Genomic DNA, 25748 nt, shown 5'->3' on the forward strand with positions numbered 1-25748 from the left:
TTTCATGTTAATTAATTCTGTGTTCACGGTCCAAAATGACCGCCCAACTATAGCTGAATATAAATCCATAATAATACATATATTATCACCTAATGTTGTGTTAGATCTTTTTATCAACTTAAGTTCTTGTGAACATTACAAAATGTGAACTTCTATTTGCTATTTATGACCTGTAGGCCTCATTGACCTGAGCTCATACAACTCGTTTTTGAGTAAAAATAAGCATAATGTATGGATTATTTTGACTATAAAAAATACTCAGATGAAATGTTTTGTACCTATTTATCACAGACTACTTTGTGTCAAAGTTTAACAAAGGCATGGACAAACAAGTACAAAATTACGCCAGAGCAGAAGGCAGACGTTTTACGTGCCCCCAACCGATTGTGTTTTTTTGTTTGTTTATCTGCGTTGTTTGTAATATTTAAAAAATAAATTTTGTACATAATGTTGCCGCTACCGTCTCTTATGACCAAAAAGGACTTCTAGACATCAGGACTGCGAGTACTCACCACGGACTAGCAGAATCCTTTTTCTTCTTTCACGTCTGATGAGCCCGAGGCAGAGGATATACGGCTACCTCGGGAACAGGCCCCGACCTCATTGATCTGCGTGAAGAGGAGGAGGAGAAAGAGAAACCGGAGGGTGGGCTGCCTTCTGAGGAGTAGGAGGCGATCGAATAAACCCCCACTCCCCTCAATTCTGCTCGCAAACATGCAGTCTTTGGACAATAAAATGGACGAGTTATTGGGAAGATTAAACTACCAACAGGACATTAAAAACTGTAACATCCTATGCCTATGCTTCACGGAGTCGTGGCTGAACGAAGACAATATCAACATACAGCTGGCTGGTTATACGATGTACCGGCAGGAAAGAACAAGGGGCGGCGGTCTATGTATTTTTGTAAACAACAGGTGGTGCACGATATCTAAGGAAGTCTCGAGCCATTGCTCGCCTGAGGGAGAGTTTCTCATGATAAGCTGGAGACCACATTACCTACCGAGAGAGTTCTCATCTATATTCTTTGTAGCTGTTTACATACCACCACAGTCAGAGGCTGGCACTAAGATAGCATTGAATGAGCTGCATTCCGCCATAAGCAAACAAGAAAATGCTCACCCAGAGGCAGCGCTCCTAGTAGCTGGGGACTTTAATGCAGGGAAACTTACATCAGTTTTACCTCATTTCTATCAACATGTTAAATGTGCAACCAGAGGGAAAATAACTCTGGACCACCTATACTCCACACACAGAGATGCATACCAAGCTCTCCCTCGCCCTCCATTTGGCAAATCTGACCATAATTATATCCTCCTTACAAGCAAAAATTAAAGCAGGAAGCACCAGTGACTAGATAAAAAAAAGGTCAGATGAAGCAGATGCTAAACTACAGGACTGTTTTGCTAGCACAGACTGGAATACGTTCCGGGATTCCTCCAACGGCATTGAGGAGTACACCACATCTGTCATTGGTTTCATCAATAAGTGCATCGATGACGTCATCCCCACATGACCGTACGTACATACCCCAACCAGAAACCATGGATTACAGGCAGCATCCGCACTGAGCTTAAGGCTAGAGCTACCGCTTTCAAGGAGTGTGACTCTAACTCAGAAGCTTATAAGAAATCCCGCTATACCCTCTGACAAATCATCAAACAACAGGAAAAGTGTCAGTACAGGACTAAGATCGAGTCGTAGTACACTGGCTCTGACGCTCATCAGATGTGAGCAGGGCCTGCAAACCATTACAGACTACAAAGGGAAGCACAGCCGAGCGCTGCCTAGTGACAGGAGCCTACCGGACGAGCTAAACTACTTCTACGCTCACTTCAAGGTAAAAAACACTGAAACATGCATGAGAGCACCAGCTGTACCGGAAGACTGTGTGATCATGCTCTCCGCAGCCGCCAATGTGAGTAAGACCTTTGGACAGGTCAACATTCACAAGGCCACAGGGCCAGACAGATTACCAGGACGTGTACTGCGAGCATGCGCTGACCAACTAGCAAGTGTCTTCACTGACATTTTCAACCTCTCCCTGTCCGAGTCTGTAATACCAAGATGTTTTAATCAGACCACCATAGTGCCTGTGGCCAAGTACACAAAGGTAACTCATGTCTGTAGCCATGAAGTGCTTTGAAAGGCTGGTCATGGCTCACATCAACACCACCATCCCAGAAATCCTAGACCCACTCCAATTTGCATACCGTCCCAACAGATCCACAGATAATGCAGTCTCTATTGCACTCCACAGTGCCCTTTCCCAATTGGACAAATGGAATACCTACAGTTGAAGTCGGAAGTTTACATACACCTTAGCCAAATACATTTAAACTCAGTTTTTCACAATTCCTGACATTTAATCCTAGTAAAAATTCCCTGTCTTAAGTCAGTTAGGATCACCACTTTATTTTAAGAATGTGAAATGTCAGAATAATAGTAGAGAGCATGATTTATTTCAGCTTTTATTTCTATCATCACATTCCCAGTGGGTCAGAAGCTTGCATACACTGAATTAGTATTTGGTAGCATTGCCTTTAAGTTGTTTAACTGCGGTCAAACTTTTCAGTTAGCGTTCCACAAGCTTCCCGCAATAAGTTGGGTGAATTTTGGCCAATTCCTCCTGACAGAGCTGGTGTACCTGAGTCAGGTTTGTAGGCCTCCTTGCTCACACATGCTTTTTCAGTTCTGCCCACAAATCGTCTATTGGATTGAGGTCAGGGCTTTGTGATGGCCACTCCAATACCTTGACTTTGTTGTCCTTAAGCCATTATGTCACAACTTTGGAAGTATGTTTGGGGTCATTGTCCATTTGGAAGACCCATTGGTGACCAAGCTTTAACTTCCTGACTGATGTCTTGAGATGTTGCTTCAATATAGCCACATAATTTGCTTTCCTCATGATGCCATCTATTTGTGAAGTGCACCAGTCCCTCCTGCAGCAAAGCACCCCCACAACATGATGCTGCCACCACCGTGCTTCAGGGTTGGGATGGTGTTCTCTGGCATGTAAGCCTCCCCCTTTTTCCTCCAAAAACAACCATGGTCATTATGGCCAAACAGTTATATTTATGTTTCATCAGACAAGAGGACATTTCTACAAAAAGTGCGGTCTTTGTCCTCATGTGCAGTTGCAAATCGTAGTATGGCTTTTTTTATGGCGGTTTTGGAGCAGTGGCTTCTTCCTTGCTGAGCGGCCTTTCAGGTTATGTCGATATAGGACTCGTTTTACTGTCGATATAGATCATTTTGTACCTGTTTTCTCCAGCATCTTCACAAGGTCCTTTGCTGTTGATCTGGGATTGATTTGGACATTTCGCAACAAATGACATTCATCTCTAGGAGAAAGAACGCGTCTCCTTCCTGAGCGGTATGACGGCTGCGTGGTCCCATGGTGTTTATACTTGCATACTATTGTTTGTACAGATGAATGTGGTACCTTCAGGCATTAGGAAATTGCTCACAAGAATGAACCAGACTTGTGGAGGTCTACATTTGTTCTGAGATCTTGGCTGATTTCTTTTGATTTCTTTAGATTTTCCCAGGATGTCAAGCAAAGAGGCACTGAGTTTGAAGCTAGGCCTTGAAATACATCCACAGGTACACCTCCAATTGACTCAGAAGCTTCTAAAGCCATGATATCATTTTCTGAATTTTTCCAAGTTATTTAAAGGCACAGTCAACTTCGAGTATGTCAACTTCTGACCCACTGAAATTGTGATACAAGTGAAATAATCTGTCTGTAAACAATTGTTGGAGAAATTGCTTGTGTCATGCACAAAGTAGATGTCCTAACCTACTTGCCAAAACTATAGTTTGATAACAAGAAATTTGTGGAGTGGTTGAAAAATGAGTTTTAATGAGTCCAACCTAAGTGAATGTAAACTTTCGACTTCAACTTTATGTGAGAATGCTATTCATTGACTACAGCTCAGCATTCAACACCATAGTGCCCTCCAAGCTCATCAATAAGCTAAGGACCCTGGGACTAAACACCTCCCTCTGCAACTGGATCCTGGACTTCCTGACGGGCTGCCCCCAGGTGGTAAGGGTAGGTAACAACACATCTGCCACGCTGATACCCTCAACACAGGGGCCCCTCAGGGGTGCGTGCTCAGCCCCATCCTGTACTCCCTGTTCACTCATGACTGCACGGCCAGGCACAACCCCAACACCATCATTACATTTCCTGATAATACAACAGTGGTAGGCCTGATCACCGACAACAACGAGACAGCCTATAGGGAGGTCGTCAGAGACCTGGCCGTGTGGTGCCAGGACAACAACCTCTCCCTCAACATGACAAAGACAAAGGAGATGATTGTTGACTACAGGAAAAAGAGGACCGAGCATGTCCCCATTCTCATTGACGGGGCTGCAGTGGAACAGGTTGAGAGCTACAAGTTCCTTGGTGTCCACATCACCAAAACTAACATGGTCCAAGCACACCATGACAGTCGTGAAGCGAGCACGACAAAACCTATTCCCCCTCAGGAGACTGAAAAGATTTGGCATGGCTCCTCAGATCCTCAAAAGGTTCTACAGCTGCACCATCGATAGCATCCTGACTGGTTGCATCACTGCTTGGTATTGCAACTGCTCAACATCCAACCGCAAGGCACTACAGAGGGTAATGCGAACGGCCCAGTACATCATTGGGGCAAATCTTCCTGGCATCCAGGATCTCTATACCAGGCGGTGTCAGAGGAAGGCCCTGAAAATTGTCAAAGACTCCAGCCACCCTAGTCATAGACTCTCTCTCTCTGCTACCACACGGCAAGCGGTACCGGAGCGCCAAGTCTAGGTCCAAGAGGCTTCTAAACAGCTTCTACCCACAAGCCATGCGACTCCTGAACATCTAGTCAAATGGCTACCCAGACTATTCACATTGCCCCCCCCCTCTCCACACCACTACCACTCTCTGTTGTCATCTATGCAAAGTCACTTTAATTAACTCTACCTACACCTGTTGTATTCAGATTTGTTTTGAAACCAATTCACATTTTTAAATAGTGTCAGGATTTTATGTCATCAACCTGGGATATGGCATATTTCGTTGGCCCTGGGGTCATCCTGATAACATTTTCAGCCGACAACCGACTTCTCCTCTCAGGTGGGGATGAAGACCAGGACAAATTCCCATTCTTTGACCGGAATGTAACAACAACCTCAGCAGGGCCCTCTTCCTCATCACTGGATTGTTCCACATCGGTTGTCTCTTGGTCTGGATCATATTCTGTGTTGTCTTCAACTTCTGACACTTCCTCCTCTAATGCATCTTCACTGTCAGTTTCTTGGCCTCTCCTCCTCACCAGTGTCATAATCAAAGATATGATCAAGATCCTCACATACAGTATATCATTAGGTCATTGTGCTGCCACAGAATGAATTGTGAGCAAGGCCTCAAAAAAGCTTTATATACCAGAGCTGCGAGAAAAGTTCTATATATTATTAAAACAATGTTGCGGTTGTTTGTGAGAATGACAACAGGTTTGGTTCCCATGGGGGAAAGATTCTATTGGGGAAAGGTTCCCGTGTGGGTTGCCATGGAAGCCAAGAAGGGGTGTGAGGTGTATGTGTGTGTGTGTGCTCAAACATACATGCATGTGGGGGTCTGAGAGAGGAACTGTGTCCATCTGATGAATGGGCATGTGCCTGAATTCAATTCTATACACTAATTGTAGTCTCACCCATTCATTTCTAATGACCAGTCATTTTTGACCGGGAACACCACAGGTGTACAAAAGTTAAACAAAACACCCAAAATGTTATGAAAATCATCAATGTGTTTTGTTTGTTCAGATGCCCTGTGTGGACAAAGTCATGGAACCTTATGACAATCAGATTAAATTAACTACATTTTTCAGAGAGAAAACTTGTAAATCGGTCCAATTCAACCGGCACACAGCAGGAGGGTTAAAAGTGCATTTAGAAATGTGCCAACAGGGTATTTATGGTGTGTGTCTGAGATTGTGTAAATGTACTGTGTGCATGTGTTTTTGTGAAGATTATTCACATGTGGTCAGTGAGGGTGTTACTGTTATATCTGTGTGACCAGTCAATGTTTTCTGTCACGCAGGGGGAGACCAAGGTGCTGAAGCTGAAGAACCTGAGGCCAAAGGACTTTGCAAACTACACATGTGAGGTGACTGTTCGCAACGTGTGTGACATCCCTGAGAGCTCTGTCACCTTTCGGCTCACCAACGCCACCAGTAAGCGACACATCGTCCTCCCTATCATTATTCTACACCCCTCTTTCATAATTTTATTTTAGTATGTTTTTAATGAAGAGAAGACGGTAAAGGCACAAAGGTTTGTGACAGGGTTCAAATCTACTTGGTTAGGAAGAGCATACAGTACCAGTAAAAAGTTAGTACACACCTACTTATTCAAGGGTTTTTGTTTATTTTTATTATTATCTACATTACAGAATAATAGTGAAGACATCAAAACTATGAAATAACACATATAGAATAAGCAACCAAAAACGTGTTAAACAAATGAAAATATATTTGAGATTCTTCAAAATTGCAACCCTTTGCCTTGATGACAGCTTTGAACACTCTTGGAATTCTCTCAACCAGCTTCATGAGGTAGTCACCTGGAATATATTTCAATTAACAGGTGTGCATTGTTAAAAGTGAAATTGTGGAATATATTTCCTTCTTAATGACAATCAGTTGTGTTGTAACAAGGAAGAGGTGGTATACAGAAGATAGTCCTACTTAAAAGACCAAGTCCATATTAGGATAAGAAAAGCTCATATAAGCAAAGAGAAACGACAGTCCATCATTACTTTTAGATATGAAGGTCAGTCAATGTGGAAAATTCAAGTTTCTTCAAGTACAGTCGCAAAAAACACCAAGCACTATGATGTCACTGACTTTCATGAGGACTGCCACAAGAAAGGAAGACCCAGAGGTACCTCTGCTGCAGAGGATAAGTTCATTAGAGTTACCAGCCTCAGAAATTGCAGTCCAAATAAATGCTTCACAGACTTCAATTAACAGACACATCTCAACATCAACTGTTCAGAGGAGACTGTGTGAATCAGGCTTTCATGGTCTTATTGCTGCAAAGAGAACACTACTAAAGGACACCAATAAGAAGAAGAGACTTGATTGGGCCAAGAAACACGAGCAATGAACATTAGACCGGTGGAAATCTGTCTTTGGTCTGATAAGTCCAAATTTGAGATTTTTGGTTCTAACCGCTGTGTCTTTGTAAGACGCAGATGATCTCCACATGTGTGGTTCCCACCGTGAAGCATGGAGGAGGAGGTGTGATGTTGTGGGGTTGCTTTGCTGGTGACACTGTCAGTGATTTATTTAGAATTCAAGGCACACATAACCAGTATGGCTACCACAGCATTATGCAGTGATATGCCATCCCATCTCGTTTGCGCTTAGTCCCACTATCATTTGTTTTTCAACAGGACACTGACCCAACACACCTCCAGGCTGTGTAAGGGCTATTTAACCAAGAAGGAGAGTGATGGAGTTTTGCATCAGATGACCTGGCCTACACAATCACCAAACCTCAACCCAAATGAGATGGTTTGGGATGAGTTGGACCACAGAGTGAGGGAAAAGCAGCCAACAAGTGTTCAGCATATGTGGGAACTCCTTCAAGACTGTTGGAAAAGCATTCCTCATGAAGGCAAAGGGTTTCTACTTTGAAGAATCTTAAATATAAAATATATTTTGATTTGTTTAACACTTTTTTGGTTACAACATGATTCCATATGTATGTGTATTTCATGGTTTTGATGTCTTCATTATTATTCTACAATGTTGAAAATAGTACAAATAAAGAAAAACCCTTGAATGAGTAGGTGTTCTAAAACTTTTGACTTGTACTATATGTGTTGAAGGGGGTGGCGTTTACCACTAGACCACCCCAGGCAATACCTCTCTCTCCTTTAATCTCCGTTTTTCTGCGTGAATCCATCCCTCACTCTCTTATCCCTTGTCTTGCTCTGTCTCACTGAACCGTTCTCTGCTTTTCCCCCCTCCTCTCTTTCAAATCAAATCAAATCAAATTGTATTTGTCACATGCGCCGAATTCAACAGCTGTAGACCTTACCATGAAATGCTTACTTACAAGCCCTTAACCAACAATGCAGTTCACATGCAGACACTCCGTCTCATCCTCCCTCTCTCCCACTTTCCCCCTCTTGATATCTCATCTCTCGCTCACCCTCTCCAGTTCTCTCCAACTTCCGCTCTTTGAGGATCGCACTCCATCTCTTCTCCTCATCTCAACTCACTCCATCTCCCCTTCCTTTTCCCTCAATGTCCATATCCCTCACTGTCTCTCTCTTTATTTTCTCTCCTCCTCGTTGACATACATCTCTCACTCCCTTGCTCCTCTCCTCTGTGTGTTACACCGTCTATCCGTCTTGTTATTCCCTTGCTGGGAGACACATCTCTGGCCCTCACTTCTAATTCACCTGTCATAGAACTCTTTTATCTCTCTTCACTCCGGCCCGTCTCCACGGCGATGTCATGTTACCACCGGCAAAGACGTTGCCGTCGACAACGCTGTCAGACTGCAGTCTCCCTCCGAAGGCCGCTTGCTCGGCAAACGAGAACCAGAATCCTATCTTCTTTTTCATTCCCTTTCTTTTCTGTTTTTTGCCGCATTTCAAATGTCATCAGACGAACCCCCCTTCCAAGAGCTGACCTATTCATCTGTTTTAATGCAGCCTATATATTTTTTTCTTTACGAGAATTGAAAGGCCATGATTGATGATAAGATATTACAGCTAATGTTGGGGTTTGAAGTACCGGACAGTTAAATTAAAGGGTTCAAAGGATGCTAATTTGCATAATTAATTTAAGAGTCAATTCAGAGGAAACAATATGGGGTGGATGAGGTTAGCACTAGTCACGAGGCTAAATGTTTGGAAATCAATGTTTATTCTGGCCATTAGTGGTAGCACAAAAGCAGGCGAAGCAGCCAGAAAACATTTTGTAACACCTAATAAAGGGGAAAGTACCAGAGTGATGAGCTCTCCATTAACAAACAATGTTGTTTTTGTGGTATTCTCTCCGTATTACTTTCCTTCGTGGCTGAGAACCCTTGTTTTGGGGGGGCTGTGAACCCTTTGTCAAATTAGTGGGCTGAAAATGTATACAGCTTCAAACTGCGAACATATTGTTCTTTACGTGTGGGATTCACTGAAGTAAAATGCACAGATTATTTCCCCCCATCCCGTAAGAGGCTGTGTTGCAAGCTTGCTCGCGCTCTCTGACTGAGGGAAATTGTGAAAGGAGAGTAGGACACACAGGACTCAATACTTCTGTACCCTTGAGGATACCCACTCTGAAAAACAGACAAAAACAAACACGCTTCCCTTAGTCCACAGCCAAGGCGAAAGCAAAAGAACAACAGCACAAATTGGAATTTGGATCTGGTTTTAAGAGAGAGGCATAAAGCCGGATAAAGATGCAGAGGGACAAGAGGAATCAATCACAGATTTTTTTGTTTTGTTTTTTTGGCTTTTTATTTATTTATTTTCTGTTGGACATGCAATTGAAACAAGGAATACAAATGGCCCATATTTCATCTTCCAAGCTCTGATGCAGGTCGGCACAAAGCAACCAATGAGAGCACTTGAATAAAATAAGCAAAACTCTTCAAGTTAGATGTACCTTTTTCTTTTGTACCTTGTTGTATACTACTATACACTGCCTTCAGAAAGTATTCACACCCCTTTACTTTTTCCTTCTTTTTTTGTTACAGCCTGAATTTAAAATGGATTAAATTGAGATTTTGTGTCACAGATCTATGCACAATACCCCATGATTTCAAAGTGGAATTTTGTTTGAAGAAAATGTTCGAAATTAATAAAATATGTCAATAAGTATTGAACCCCTTTGTAATGACAAGCCTAAATAAGTTCAGAAGTAAAAATGTGATTACCAAATAGGTTGCATCAACTCATTCTGTTGTTCAATACTAGTGGTTGAATGATTACCCAATCTCTGTACCTCACACATACAATTATCTGTAAGGTCCTTCAATCGAATAGTGAATTTCAATCACAGATTCAACCAAAAAGACCAGGGAGGTTTTTCAATGCCTCGCAAAGAAGGACACAGATTTGGTAGATGTGTAAAAAGCAGACTCTGAATATTACTTGAAGCATGGTGAAGTTATTAATTACACTTTGGCTTGTGTATGAATAAACCTAGTCACTACAAAGATACAGGCATCTTTCCTAACTCAGTTGCCGGAGAGGACAGAAACTGCTCAGGGATTTCAGTAAGGCCAAAGGTGATTTTAAAACAGTTAGAGTTTAATGATTGCATTATGAGAACTGAGGATGGATTAACAACATTGTAGTTACTCCACAATACAAGCCTAAATGGCAGAGAGAGAAGTGCAAAGCCTGTACAGAATAAAAATATTCCAAAACATGCATCCTGTCTGCAACACAGCACTTACAGTACCAGTCAAAAGTTTGGACAGGCCTACTCATTTCAGGGTTTTTGTTTATTTTTATACTATTTTAGAATAGTAGTGAAGACATCAAAACTATGAAATAACACATATGGAATTATATAGTAACCAAAAATTGTTAAACAAATCAAAATATATTTGAGATTCTTCAAAGTAGCTGTTCTTTGCACACTCTTCATATACTCATTCATTCTCTCAACCAGCTTCATGAGGTAGTCGACTGGAATGCATGTTAAAAGTTTGTGTGGAATTTCTTTCCTTCTTAATGCGTTTTAGCCAATCAGTTGTGTTGTGAAAAGGTAGGGGTGGAATACAGAAGAAAATCCTATTTGGTAAAAGGCCAGGTCCATATTATGGCATGAAGAGCTCAAATAAGCAAAGAGAAATGACAGGAAAAGGAAGACCCAGAGGTACCTCAGATTGCAGCCCAAATAAATTCTTCACAGAGTTCAAGGAAGACATATCTCAACATTAACTGTTCAGAGGAGACTGCGTGAATCAGAGGAGACTGGCTTTCATGGTTGAATTGCTGCAAAGAAACCACTTTTAAAGGACACCAATAAGAAGAAGAGACTTGCTTGGGCCAAGAAACAAGCAATGGACATTAGACCGGTGCATATCTGTCTTTGGTCTAATGATTCCAAACTTGACATTTTTGGTTCTAACCGACTTGTCTTTGTGAGACGCAGAGTAGGTTAATGGATGATCTCTGCATATGTTGTTTCCACCGTGAAACATAGAGGAGGAGGTGTATGAGTGCTTTGCTGGTGACACTGTCAGTGATTTATTTAGAATTCAAGACACGCTTAACCAGCATGGCTATCACAGTCTTCAGCAGCGATACGCCATCCCATCTGGTTTGCTCTTAGATGGACTATCATTTGTTTTTCAACAGGACAATGACCCAACACACCTCCAGGCTGTGTAAGGGCTATTTGACCAAGAAGGAGAGTGATGGAGTGCTGCATCAGATGATCTGGCCTCCACAATCACCCGACCTGAACCCAATTGAGATGGTTTGGGATGAGTTGGACTGCAGAATGAACGAAAGTGAAGCAGCCAACAAGTACTCAGCATATGTGGGAACTCCTTCAAGACTGTTGGAAAAGCATTCCTCATGAAGCTGGTTGAGAGAATGCTAGGAGTGTGCAAAGCTGTCAAGGCAAAGGGTGGCTACTTTGAAGAATTTCAAATATAAAATATATTTTGAGTTGTTTAATTTATTTTGGTTAACACATGATTCCATATGTGTTAGTTTTGATGTCTTCACTATTATTCTACAATGTAGAAAATTGTAAAAATAAAGGAAGACCCTTGAATGAGTAGGTGTGTCCAAACTTTTGACTGGTACTGTAAGTAATACTGCAAAAAATGTGGCAAAGAAATGAACTTGTTGTCCTAAATACAAAGTGTTATGTTTTGGGCAAATCCAACAGAAAATATCACTGAGTACCACTCTTCATATTTGCAAGCATGGTGGTGGCTGCATCATGTTATAGGTATGCTTGTCATCGGCAAGGACTAGGGAGTGTTTTAGGATAAAAAGAAACGGAATAAAGCTATAAGCACAGAGAAACTTGGTTCAGTCTGCTTTCCAACAGATACTGGGAGACAAATTCACCTTTTAGCAGGACTATAATCTAGAACACAAGGTCAAATCTACGCTGGAGTTGCTTACCATGATGCCATTTAATGTTCCTGGGTGGCCTAGTTACAGTTTTGACTTATATTTGAAAATCTATGGCAAAACTTGAAAATGGCTGTTTAGCAATGATCAACAATCAACTTGACAGAGCTTGAAAAAATGTTTTAACAGTAATGGATAAATATTTTACAATCCAGGTGTGCAAAGCTCTTCGACTCTGAGCTGTAAACCCTGCTGAAAGCACTTCACAAATTGACAGGGGTGTGAATACTTATGTAAATGAGATTTCTGATTTTCATTTTCAATAAATTTGCAAAGATTCCTAAAAACATGTTTTCACTTTCATTATGGGTTATTGTGTGTGGATGGGTGAGATTTTTTATTTATTTAATCTATTTTGAATTCAGGCTGTAACACTGTAAAATGTGGAATAAGTCAAGGGGCATGAATACTTTCTGAAGGCACTGTTTATACGCACCTGAAAAATAATCCTTGTTCCATTTATTCCAGTTATTTTGACTTGTGAATTTACACAAAGGTTAGTACACTCGAGGTTGCGAATGACATTTGCCCTCATTCATTGTACACATTCCTTTTGTATTCACTGTCAAACACTTCCTGTATTCCACTCAAAAGCTTTGTCGCAGGCACGTCTTCCTTCTGAAGGTCAAAGGCAGCACAAAGAAAACGTACGCCACTTAAGGAAGGATTATCATAATTACATCAGCTCTGTATTATTCTCCATGTCACTAAGGAGCCTGCTTTTTATTCACGTGACCCTGGCACTTCTAATGGCAATGGTTATTAGAAGGTCACAAAGAACCTATTTTCTTGTACCACAAGGTCACCTGTACATCGCTGACTTTTACAATAGATCAATGATGACCTGTTTTATATGCCAAAGACTTTGATTCATAAGCCTTGGCAGGGAGAACTGAAGTTGCATCAGCATTTTTGATGTTGTCTGCCAATGGCATCTCTGATAGCACTCACTAAAGTCAATGTTAGGTTGTAATCAAGTTCAGTGAAGGTCGTGGCTCTCTCCATAAGCTTAGAAAAGCCAAATATTCTGGTGTCTGCCATGTCATCTCTGATATCACTCACTAAAGTCAAGGTTAGGTTGGAATCGCATTGAATGGAAGTTGTGGCTTACTACACAGTTTGGACACTCATCGGTATCTCACAAGACACGCAACCAGAGGTCTCTTCACAGTCCCTAGGTCCAGAACAGAGGCTGGGAAACACACAGTGTTAAATAGAGCCATGACTAAATGGAACTCTCTGCCACCCCAGGTAATTCAAGCTAGCAATAAAACCAGATAATAAAAATTTAAAAAAGAACACCCTATGGCACGACAGGGACTGTAAAGAGACACACAGACATTTTTATGCACTTTGTGTTGTATTTTGCATTGTATTATTCATGTGATATGTGGTTGGGATACGACTGTGTTATGGGGTTGGCTATCTTAAGATGAATGCGCTAGCTATGGGTTACTCTGGATGGGAGCGTCTGCTGAATGGCTAAATTGCAATGTAAATGTATATTATGTATTTTATTTGTTATGTGGTATCCTGTTTGGACCCCAGGAAGAGTAGCCGCTTCCTCGGCAGCAGCTAATTTGGGATCCTAATAAATACAAAAATATACAAGCTTTAAAAGAGCCAAGTATTCTGGTGACTGCCATGGCATCTCTGATAGCGCTAAAGTCAAGGTAGGTTGGAATTGTGTTGAATGAAGGTTGTAGGTTGGAATCATGTTGAATGGAAGTTGTCTATCTCCACAAGCTAATACACCACAGGTATTCTACTCATCTCTCAGTTATGTCTCTGAAATGATAATAATGAAATAATTCTGTAGTGAGACTATGAGAGCTTGTTGCACACACACACACTTTTGCTCTCCCATCCAATCAATCCAGGCCAGCCCAGAGCCACACATGGGGGGGGGGGTGTTAAGCGCCTGAGACTCCAGCTAACAGGATGCATTGGGACATAGTGGTGTGTAAGAGTAAGGGGGGTTCTCTGCTGTTTTAGGTTTTGTAGTTTCTTTCCCTCAATCAAGGGGTGATGTTGAATGAGGGGAGAATGAACATCTCCCTCTCAGCATAACATCTATGATTGGTCCTCTGAATAAACCTATTTTTCTCCCCCTGATTTGCTTTGGGGTCTGTGTTATTGAAGAGTAACATCAACTGCTAACAGAAACGAAAAGGTTAACACTCAAAGGAAAAAATATCCAATCAGGATTTTTATTTGGTGGTCTCTGGGCAGATAAATCTAGCTAGCTAAGTCATGCATTGGCTAGGCCAGCAGAAGCTTGATAGAAGGCATCTGCCATTCAACTGTATTAGGGCAAAATTTTGGAGTGAGAGTGGAATCAACAAATCACATTGACTTGTAATTGCCAAGCGGTCGAAGGCCAACAGGTCACTACAACAGCGAGCAGTAGTTTTCCCACGGTCTAGCTAGCAAGCTTTTATTTTAGGCCTGTTTGCAGTGGCTGCAGCAGGTGTTATGGAAGATGAGGTTGTTGCTAATTTGTTAGCTTCCCCCTTTTCAAGAATAACTTTTAACAAGAAGTTACGTTTCACATCATCGTCTGGTGAGTGGTACTGTGTTTTTTATTGCAGCTTGCATGCTGTTGTTGGCCAACTCTTTGAAAATAAGTTGTGTGTGAAACATTTTTGGTTATTTTTGTGTGATAAATGTGAATTGTTCTTCGCAATGGGAAGTAATAGTTGTAAGTTTAGATTGGGAAAAGCTTAGTTGTGTTTTTGTATTATTATTGGGACCTACTGTCTTATTATTTCAGAGTGAATGGACTGCTGTCTTTCCATCGGCCCTATGCAGTGGTGTAGTGGTTCCTGGACAAGTGGGTCCTGTGTGAAAGGTGCCCAGTGTGAAAAATCTTTTTTTCAGATTTTCACTCTCAAAATCACCCTTATAAAAAATATAAAGTGAGGGAAAAAATTATTTCATCCCCTGCTGATTTTGTACGTTTGCCCACTGACAAAGAAATGATCAGTCTATAATTTTAATGGTAGGTTTATTTGAACAGTGAGAGACAGAATAACAACAAAATAATCCAGAAAAACGCATGTGAAAAATGTTATAAAATGATTTGCATTTTAATGAGGGAAATAAGTATTTGACCCCTCTGCAAAACATGACTTAGTACTTGGTGGCAAAACCCTTGTTGGCAATCACAGAGGTCAGACGTTTCATGCAGTTGGCCACCAGGTTTGCACACATCTCAGGAGGGATTTTGTCCCACTCAACTTTGCAGATCTTCTCCAAGTCATTAAGGTTTCGAGGCTGATGTTTGGCAACTCGAACCTTCAGAAACTCAAACAATCTTGTCCCTGACATCATTGGAGAGCTCTTTGGTCTTGGCCATGGTGGAGAGTTTAGAATCTGATTGATTGATTGCTTCTGTGGACAGGTGTCTTTTATACAGGTAACAAGCTGAGTTTAGGCGCACTCCCTCAGCTCGTTACCTGTATAAAAGACAACTGGGAGCTAGAACTCTTTCTGATTGAGAGGGGGTCAAATACTTACTTCCCTCATTAAAATGCAAATCAATTTATAACATTTTTGACATGCGCTTTTCTGGATTTTGTTGTTGTTATTCTGTATCTCACTGTTCAAATTAACCTACCATTAAAATTATAGACTGATCATTTCTTTGTCAGTGGGCAAACATACAAAATGAGCAGGCTATCAAATACTTTTTTCCCTCACTGTATAAAAACACAAAAATGTGATGTTCAAAGTCCACAACAATGCTTAAACCACATCAGGAGACATGCTCTGAAACAACTACAAAGTAAGGTTTGAGCCTGTTGTAGTGTACCACGGCACGATAAGGTCCATTAAACTGTACTACTTACTTCATGCAGCACCTCTGACAGTTTCTTTGCAATTTTGAAAGGACCCTTGCATTTATTTCTCAGTTTTGGTGACAACCCCTTTTTCCTCTGGTAGTCCCTAAGCCACATAATTATTTTCCTCATACCTCTGCGGTGTCACATTTAGATCAAAGTATTGTTTTTGTTTACCTGTGTCTTTTAGGTGATTTCTCTTTACAGCTTCCCTTACAGTGCTTAAATACCCTTGCACCTTTTACACATACCGAGAAACATACTGTTTTCCTTCATATTGTTGTGTTTCCATAAACACATCAACTCATAAAGTAATTTCAGTACTGACCAGCACCCTGTATGATGTAAACCCCCGTGGAAGATTGAACACTACTCCTGTATGCCATCATCACATATAGCAGTATCTCATCCCAATTTCTTTGATCGTCATCAACAAAAATTGACATCATGTTGATCAGAGTTCTGTTCATTCTTTCCACTAAACCATCTAATTTTGGGTTGTACAGAATGATTATTGTTTTGTTCGTTTGTAAAAGATTGCACATCTCTCTAAAAAGAGTAGATTCAAAATTTTACCCCTGGTCCCTATGGATAGAGCTAGGAACGCCTAGCTCCAACAAAAATTCAACACAAAGTTTCTTGGCCACTGTTACTGCTTCCTGATTGGGTATGGCTTATGCCTCTGACCACCTATTAAAGTAATCCGACACTACCATAATATGTTTGTTACCTCGTCCCGTCTCTGTAAACGTACCAATTAAGTCTACAGCTCTCCTCTCAAAAGGGCGGCCTGTGATAGAACTTGTCATGGGCGCTCTGGGGGCTGGACCCTGTAACTTGTATGCGGCGCATGCCACACAGCCCTTACACCACTGCTTTATGGCTCTCTGCCAGCCCGGCCAATAAAATCTTACTGGTGAGTTTTTCATCTCCTAATTGGTCTCCTGTTCTATCATTGTGGATAAAGGTAAGTATCTCATGTACGAGCTCATCTGGTACAACCCCTCTCCAGATGGTGTCATCTGTCTCATAGTTTTGACTCTCAAGGCAAAACACCCCATTCTTCACATGTAATGCCCCCCACTCTTGTTTGAAAGGCCTGAACTTTGGCTCTGATTGCAACTCCATAGGGAGCTCTGCTCTAACCTGGGTCTCTATCCTGTGCTTCCAAAAGGAAAACTGCATTTGTGGGGACCGCCTGGCTTGTTTGAACTCCAACTACAGGCTCAATCGAGACATCATGAGGCTTGTTTACGATAGCTCTCAGATTGACAGTGGCCTGCTGTGAGTCGGCTGTGTGTACACTCTCTGTCTGTGTGTCGGTGTGACACACCATCTGCATTACTGTGCAGTCTCCCTGTCCTGTAGACAGTATCATAGTTAAACTGATTCAGTTTCTCTAACCATCTAACTGTCCCTCAGGTTGTTTAAAGTTACTCAGCCACCTCAGTGAGCTGTGATCAGTTCTCAGTAGAATTTTCCTCCCCAGCAAAAAGTGTCTGAAATATTTAAGAAACACTACCACAGCAAGAAGCTCCTTCTTGGCAGTTGAATAATTCCTTTCCTGTTTTGACAGTGCCTGACTGGCATATGCTACTACTCTCTCTCTACCCTCATATTTCTGGGAGAGGACTGCCCCTATGCCTATGTCACATGCGTCAGTATCCATTATGAAATCTAGATTTGGGTCTGGGAAAGCAAGTTTGGGTGATGTGGTAAGCATGGTCTTTAATTCATTAACCTGTCTGGGAACCTGGGAAGCTTGCGTCCCACCCTAGTCAACAGCCAGTGGAATCGCGTCGCGCAAAATACAAATACCTCATAAATGCTATAACTTCAATTTCTCAAACATATGACTATTTTACACCATTTTATAGATACACCTCTCCTGAATCGAACCACGTTGTCCAATTTCAAAAAGGCTTTACAGCAAAAGCAAAACATTAGATTATGTTAGGAGAGTACCCAGCCCAAAATAATCACACTGCCATTTTCAAAGCAACTAGCATGCATCACAAATACCCAAAACACAGCTAAATGCAGCACTAACCTTTGACAATCTTCATCAGATGACACTCCTAGGACATCATGTTACACAATACATGCATTTTTTGTTCGATAAAGTTCATATTTATATATAAAAACAGCATTTTACATCGGCGCGTGACGTTCAGAAAATATTTTCCCTCAAATGCTTCCGGTGAATCAGCGCTACAATTTACAAAATTACTATTCGAAAACATTGTTAACCTCTTACATCTAGGGGGCAGTAATTTCACGGCTGGATAAAAAACGTACCCGATTTAATCTGATTATTAGTCCTGCCCAGAAACTGGAATATGCATATAATTATTAGCTTTGGAGAGAAAACACTCCAAAGTTTCTGAAACTGTTTGAATGGTGTCTGTGAGTATAACAGAACTCCTATGGCAGGCAAAAACCTGAGATGCTTCTGTTCAGGAAGTACCCTGTCTGAACATTTCTTGCCCTTCTTGAATCTCTCTATCGTTTACAAAGGATCTCTGCTCTTACGTGACACTTCTCACGTCAACAATGGAGTCTCACAGCCCGGGAAAAACAGGAATGATGTCATTCAAAGCCCTGGCTGAAGCACACGAGAGCAAATGCTGAGTGGTCAGTCAATGGACTAAGCCTTAGGCGCGTGACACGCCCCGCCCCCGGCTTTTGGTTTTTTCCTCAGTTTACAGACAGGCAGATTCCCGGTCGGAATATTATCGCTTCTCTACGAGATAAATTGCATAAATATTGGTTTTAAACAGCGGTTGACATGCTTCGAAGTACGGTAATGGAATATTTCGAAATTTTTTGTCATATTTTGCGTCATGCTCGTGGCCGAGATTTAGCGTTGGGATAGTGTCTAGAACGCACGAACAAAACGTCGCTGTTTGGATATAACGATGGATTATTTGGGACCAAACCTACATTTGTTATTGAAGTAGAAGTCCTGGCAGTGTATTCTGATGAAGAACAAGCAAGGTAAGAACATTTTTCTTATAGGAAATGTGATTTTGGTGAAGGCTACACTGGGTGGGTGTCTAAATAGCTAGCCCTGTAACGCCGGGCTATGTACTTACATTATTGCAAAATGTGCTTCATCCGAAAAGCTATTTTAAAATCGGACATATCGAGTGCATAGAGGAGTTCTGTATCTATAATTCTTAAAATAATTGTTATGCTTTTTGTGAACGTTTATCGTGAGTAATTTAGTAAAATCACCGGAAGTGTTCGGTGGGAATGCTAGTTCTGAACGTCACATGCTAATGTAAAAAGCTGGTTTTTGATATAAATATGAACTTGATTGAACAGACATGCATGTATTGTATAACACAATGTCCTAGGTGTGTCATCTGATGAAGATCATCAAAGGTTAGTGCTGCATTTAGATATGGTTTGGGTTTATGTGACATGATATGCTAGCTTGAAAAATGGCTGTGTGATTATTCCTGGCTGGGTACTCTGCTGACATAATCTAATGTTTTGCTTTCGCTGTAAAGCCTTTTTGAAATCGGACAGTTTGGTTAGATAAAGGAGAGTCTTGTCTTTAAATAGCTGTAACATAGTCATATGTTTGAAAAGTGTAAGTTTTCGGATTTAGAGGAGTTTGAATTTCGCGCCCCGCCCATCATTGGATATTGGAGCAGACGTTCCGCTAGCGGAACGTGTAGATGTAAGAGGTTAAAGGCCACTTCACTCGTTGCGTTCCACTCAAACATTTTCCCCTTATCTGTCAATCTGTATAAAGGCTCCTCCATAGCTGCAAAATCTGGTATGAACCTCGTGTAGTATTACTCCAGGCCTAAAAATATTCTTGCCTGTCAGTGACTTGGGGCTAGGCCATTACCTGACTGTCTGTTTTGATGGGGTAAGTGTACCTTCCCTCAGCCGAGATTCTGTGTCCCAGGTATCTCAACTGTGACCTGAACAAATGGGGCTTAGATGGCTTCACCTGAAGTCCTACCTGCTCCAATCTGCTGAAAACCTTGTCTAAACGCTTCACATGCTCTTGGACTGTACGACCAAATACTATGATGTCGTCTAAGTACACCAAGCATGTTGTCCACTGTAAATCAGCCAAAACCAGGTCCATGAGACTCTGGAAGCTGCTTGGAGAATTTGTCAACCCAAACCCCATGACCTGGAATTCGAAAGCCCTCACTTTGTCACAAAAGCAGTTTTGCAACCATCCTCGGGGTGCATCTCGACTTGCCAGTATCCACTGGCTAAGTCTAAAGTGAAAATCCACTGAGCAGTGGATAAGCATATTTTACAGTCTTCACGTTTAACCTTCTGTAATCCACAAAGAACCTGATTGAGCCGTCCTTCTTTCTTCCTAACACCACTGGTGCTGCTCATGGATTGCTGGATGTTTGTCAAACTCTGCTTGCAGATGAACAGGCAACCGCCTCATCACTTGTTTGATAAGCCTGCTGTCCACTGTGTCAATCCTATGCTGGACTAGTTTGTGCAGCCCAAGTCAAATCACCAGTGCTTAACACTCCCACATACAGTGGGGAGAACAAGTATTTGATACACTGCCGATTTTGCAGGTTTTTCTACTTACAAAGCATTTAGAGGTCTGTAATTTTTATCATAGCTACACTTCAACTGTGAGAGACGGAATCGAAAACAAAAATCCAGAAAATCACATTGTATGATTTTTAAGTAATTAATTTGCATTTTATTGCATGACATAAGTATTTGATAAATCAGAAAAGCAGAACTTAATATTTGGTACAGAAACCTTTGTTTGCAATTACAGAGATCATACGTTTCCTGTAGTTCTTGACCAGGTTTGCACACACTGCAGCAGGGATTTTGGCCCACTCCTCCATACAGACCTTCTCCAGATCCTTCAGGTTTCGGGGCTGTCGCTGGGCAATACGGACTTTCAGCTCCCTCCAAAGATTGTCTATTGGGTTCAGGTCTGGAGACTGGCTAGGCCACTCCAGGACCTTGAGATGCTTCTTATGGAGTCACTCCTTAGTTGCCCTGGCTGTGTGTTTCGGGTCGTTGTCATGCTGGAAGACTCAGCCACGACCCATCTTCAATGCTCTTACTGAGGGAAGGAGGTTGTTGGCCAAGATCTCGCAAATACATGGTCCCATTAGTCCTCCCCTCAATATGGTGCAGTCGTCCTGTCCCCTTTGCAGAAAAGCATCCCCAAAGAATGATGTTTCCACCTCCATGCTTCACGGTTGGGATGGTGTTCTTGGGGTTGTACTCATCCTTCTTCTTCCTCCAAACACGGCGAGTGGAGTTTAGACCAAAAAGCTCTATTTTTGTCTCATCAGACCACATGACCTTCTCCCATTCCTCCTCTGATCATCCAGATGGTCATTGGCAAACTTCAGACGGGCCTGGACATGCGCTGGCTTGAGCAGGGGGACCTTGCGTGCGCTGCAGGATTTTAATCCATGATGGCATAGTGTGTTACTAATGGTTTTCTTTGAGACTGTGGTCCCAGCTCTCTTCAGGTCATTGACCAGGTCCTGCCGTGTAGTTCTGGGCTGATCCCTCACCTTCCTCATGATCATTGATGCCCCACGAGGTGAAATCTTGCATGGAGCCCCAGATCGAGGGTGATTGACCATCATCTTGAACTTCTTCCATTTTCTAATAATTGCGCCAACAGTTGTTGCCTTCTCACCAAGCTGCTTGCCTATTGTCCTGTAGCCCATCCCAGCCTTGTGCAGGTCTACAATTTTATCCCTGATGTCCTTACACAGCTCTCTGGTCTTGGCCATTGTGGAGAGGTTGGAGTCTGTTTGATTGAGTCTGTGGACAGGTGTCTTTTATACAGGTAACGAGTTCAAACAGGTGCAGTTAATACAGGTTATGAGTGGAGAACAGGAGGGCTTCTTAAAGAAAAATTAACAGGTCTGTGAGAGCCGGAATTCTTACTGGTTGGTAGGTGATCAAATACTTATGTCATGCAATAAAATGCAAATGAATTACTTAAAAATCATGCAATGTGATTTTCTGGATTTTTATTTTCGATTCCGTCTCTCACAGTTGAAGTGTACCTATGATAAAAATTACAGACCTCTACATGCTTTGTAAGTAAGAAAGCCTGCAAAATCGGCAGTGTATCAAATACTTGTTCTCCCTACTGTACATCCCCACCATTTCCTTTACAGATTTCAGTTGCACCTTAGTTAGCTGGCTGCAATCTGTCCAGCTCTCCGTCCCACTTCGATGTGGTGGGAGAGTATGGAGGCTGGTTATAATCCTGTTGGCTAGCAACGGTAGTGTCTTCACTACCCTTCTCCCAGATAGAGAAACCCCCCCAGTTCAGTGCCCTTCCTCAGTAACTGTGATTCTGGAGTTACATTCATCACAAGCACTGGCAGTTTCCCCTTCACTGAGCTACACATGCTACATGCTACCAAGAAGTTACTGTATCAGTGACTTCAACACAGGGCTCAAGAAGACCCTCTGTTTTGTCATTGTTTACTGTACCCTCATCTTTACCAGTTATAAACATTTCACTTCTACAGGGCATAGTTGTGTCATTCATCACCACCACTTTACACACTCCCCCAGCCCCATATTTTACCAGGAAGTCTGTCCCTATCAGTCCACACTGGTCGGCGTTGCTAGCGACTACCTAATCCCTGGTCAGTTTCAAACCGTCAATGTTCATGACTGTGGACCAGCACCCCAGGACTGAGAGAAACTGCCCATTTGCTACTTTAACCGTGCTGTAGCATTTCTTCCTACCATGGAAAACGGGGCTCCCAAGTCCACCATGACTTCACACTTGAAGGCAGCAATTTTGCACTCCAGGTGAACCCCACTACACACTTGAAGTAATCCATGTTGTGGGCTGGACAGCTGTGCATGTAGTTGAAGCTGATAATGTCCTATCCTTTTCCATGTAAGAACAGTTTTTCTTTTCATGTGCAATGTACAACCACAGTGCCAGCAGGCCCTGCTATTGGTCAACATAGGTTGTCCTCTGTCTCTCCTGGGGAACCTAGACCTCCCTCTCCCCTGGTCCGGTCTGTATCCTCCCACGGCGTCTGCCTTAGCTTCTGCAGAACACCCTGGGAACACTCTTATGCTTTGGTATGTCTCCCTCTGATGTGGCTGCCTTACTGCAAGATACTGCACCTCGGTCCGCAACTGTACAACGCTCTCAAACAATGACTCAAACATCTCTTTTGGAACTCTGACAATGTCTCCAACTGGAGCCAGAGTAACCTGAGTAACAGAGTAACATGTCCCACACATGTTCATTTTGTAATGTGCAGTGTATTTGCTTTCCAGTGATTCTAGCTGCCTTATCTTATCAAGCTCTGTAGCAATGCTAATTGCCTCTTCCAACATTTTTGGTACCACCTTGCGCAGGTGCCTACGAAGACCACTGCACCCAATGTGTGTGATAAAATGGTCTCCTGCCAGCGAATCACATGTGCTCGCGCTATAATCTGGACAAGCATTTGAGGCTAGCCTGTTTAAATCATGCCCAAAGTCACAAGGTGCCTATATGCCTCCTCTGTGTGTGTGTGTGTGTGTGTGTGTGTGTATGTGTGTGTGTATGTGTATGTGTGCGTGTGCGTGTGTGCCGCTGCTGTTTGGTGTACCTGTACTCTGCATTAGCGGCAGAGCTAAGACCAGGGCTTTGTTGTCTCCCGACGCACGGCGGGTTCCCCGGGTTCACAATGCTTGTGTCATCAATTGCTGTTAGATTAGATTTTTCCATGTAGGTCAGGAAAGCGCTGGTGATTCAGAAACGGAGGACAAGAGGATTGATAGATTTTTGTATCATAATCCTCGCGTGGGATTAGGGCTGACTTGTTCCGTTAAGTGACAATGCCAAATCCTCTTTCCCCCCCATAAAACAACAGGCATAAAGATAAACTCTGGATTCTGGGGCATGGTTCTTCCTGCCCCAACTGGAAGGACCCAATAAGGGCGTCCTTGAATCTGCCTGAACCTGCCTTCGGCTGAAAACTATGAATGCCATAGGCGTCTTAATAGGTTTGTGATTGTGTGTGCTTAGGATTCGTTTTTTTCTCTTCTTATACAGTGACACACACGCCTGTAGAACAAAACAATGCACAGCAGGATGTCGTACTGTGTGCATGTCACACATGTCCATTGTGTGTGTGTGTACACAGAAAAAGGTTCCAAAAGGATTCTTCAGCTGTTACCAATTACAAACCCTCTGTGGAAAGGGTTCTACAGATGTAGGATCTTAATTTGAGCCAGTTTGCTATAGCAGAAAAATTATTCTGCAGCAACAGGAAATGTGAAATATTATGCGGATTAATTAATAGGGTTGATACATTTTTCATTAGGGCAAATCAAATTTTAAAGTGGAAATTTTAAAATTTAAAAGCCTTTTTAAACCTCTAATACACTAAAAGTTTGTGTGTCCTGCTCTGCAGGAAAATTCTTAGCTACAAAAGAGTAATCAAATTAAGATACAACATCTGTACCTGTAACCAAAAAGGGTTCTTCAAAGGGTTATCCCAAGGGGACAGCCAAAGAACCATTTTAGGTTCTAGAGAGAACCTTTTTTCTAACAGCGTATATGTTATAAGTGAGTATTTCAACACCCGCCTTTTTAAATTAAGACATAGATCTGCTCTTAAGACACCTCAACAACATTCAGTTGACTCTCCTCCCTTCAGACTCTCGGTCCACCAATGACTGCCTATTCCTTTCAGGCTTTATGGTACTGTGTTAGAACTAGGCTAATAAACGGCTAGTTAAGAAGCCATCTAAATGCGTCATTTAACCGTGCTAATCTCCCCTCCACCCTTCGTCGCTACCCCGATTAATAATTGACTGGGCCCCTAATTACCGACTGGTTCCCTAGACGATAGATGGTGTCACAACGTTCCCAGTCCCAGTTGCCATGACGATATGAGTGGACGGAGAATACTCACGACAGAGACACTATAAGATTGACACAGTAGATAGAGTTCTCAGGACCCAGAGATAGTGGTATAATGGTGTGGGTGTGAGTTTGTCCTCTGTGTCAGGTAAATAAAAAGTTGTTATTGTTTCTTTTGATCATTGGCATACAAGATACAGTATTTGATATACAGTATAGCGATATTCTCAACAGAACAATGTGACACTTTTAAAAACTAAACATCTCTTCCTCATTGCTTTCTGCTCTATGACTCTGAAAGATCCTGGCCAGATTTAATAACTGGGCTGGTCAAAAGTAGTGAATAAATGGTGCCATGTGGTACACAGTCTAAGTGAATGAAGGGTCTTCACACACACATAAAAGAGATGGTGAGAAGATTGTAAATCACAAGGCAGAGGGAGACACAGTGTATTTCCTATTATAAACTGGGTGGTTTGAGCCCTGAATGCTGATTGGCTGAAAGCCGCAGCATATCAGACCGTGTACCACGGGTATGACAAAACATTTATTTTTACTCTTCTAATTATGTTTGTAACCAGTTTATAATAGCAATATGGCACCTCAGGGTTTTATGGTATATTGCCAATATACCACGGCTAAGAGCTGTATCCGCGTTTCAGCCCTTAGCCGTGGTATATTGGTGCTTTACCACACCTCCTCTACGCTTTATTTATCACGTTTCAGTTAAAACCCAGACGCAGACAGTGTCAAAGAAACAAAGTGTATTACTAGTAGAGGGGCAGGCAAACGACAGGTCAAGGGATTTCAGAGGTCAGTAATCCAGATCGTGTGCAAAAGGTCCAGGATGGCAGGCAGTCTCAGGGTCAGAGCAGGCAGG

At 42.2% G+C, this 25748-nt stretch overlaps 1 protein-coding gene across 2 annotated transcripts in view; it reads left to right on the forward strand.

Moving 5' to 3' along the window:
• LOC115202803 (MAM domain-containing glycosylphosphatidylinositol anchor protein 1) overlaps positions 1-25748 on the forward strand; it is a 443101-nt gene that overhangs the window by 243903 nt on the left and 173450 nt on the right. For both annotated transcript variants that reach the window (XM_029766841.1, XM_029766842.1), the window contains exon 6: positions 6086-6218. In XM_029766841.1, coding sequence (XP_029622701.1) covers positions 6086-6218 — 133 coding nt within the window. The remainder of the gene's footprint in view (positions 1-6085; positions 6219-25748) is intronic.

The sequence above is a fragment of the Salmo trutta genome, chromosome 12 (genome assembly GCF_901001165.1).
Source record: "Salmo trutta chromosome 12, fSalTru1.1, whole genome shotgun sequence".
Taxonomy (NCBI): domain Eukaryota; kingdom Metazoa; phylum Chordata; class Actinopteri; order Salmoniformes; family Salmonidae; genus Salmo; species Salmo trutta.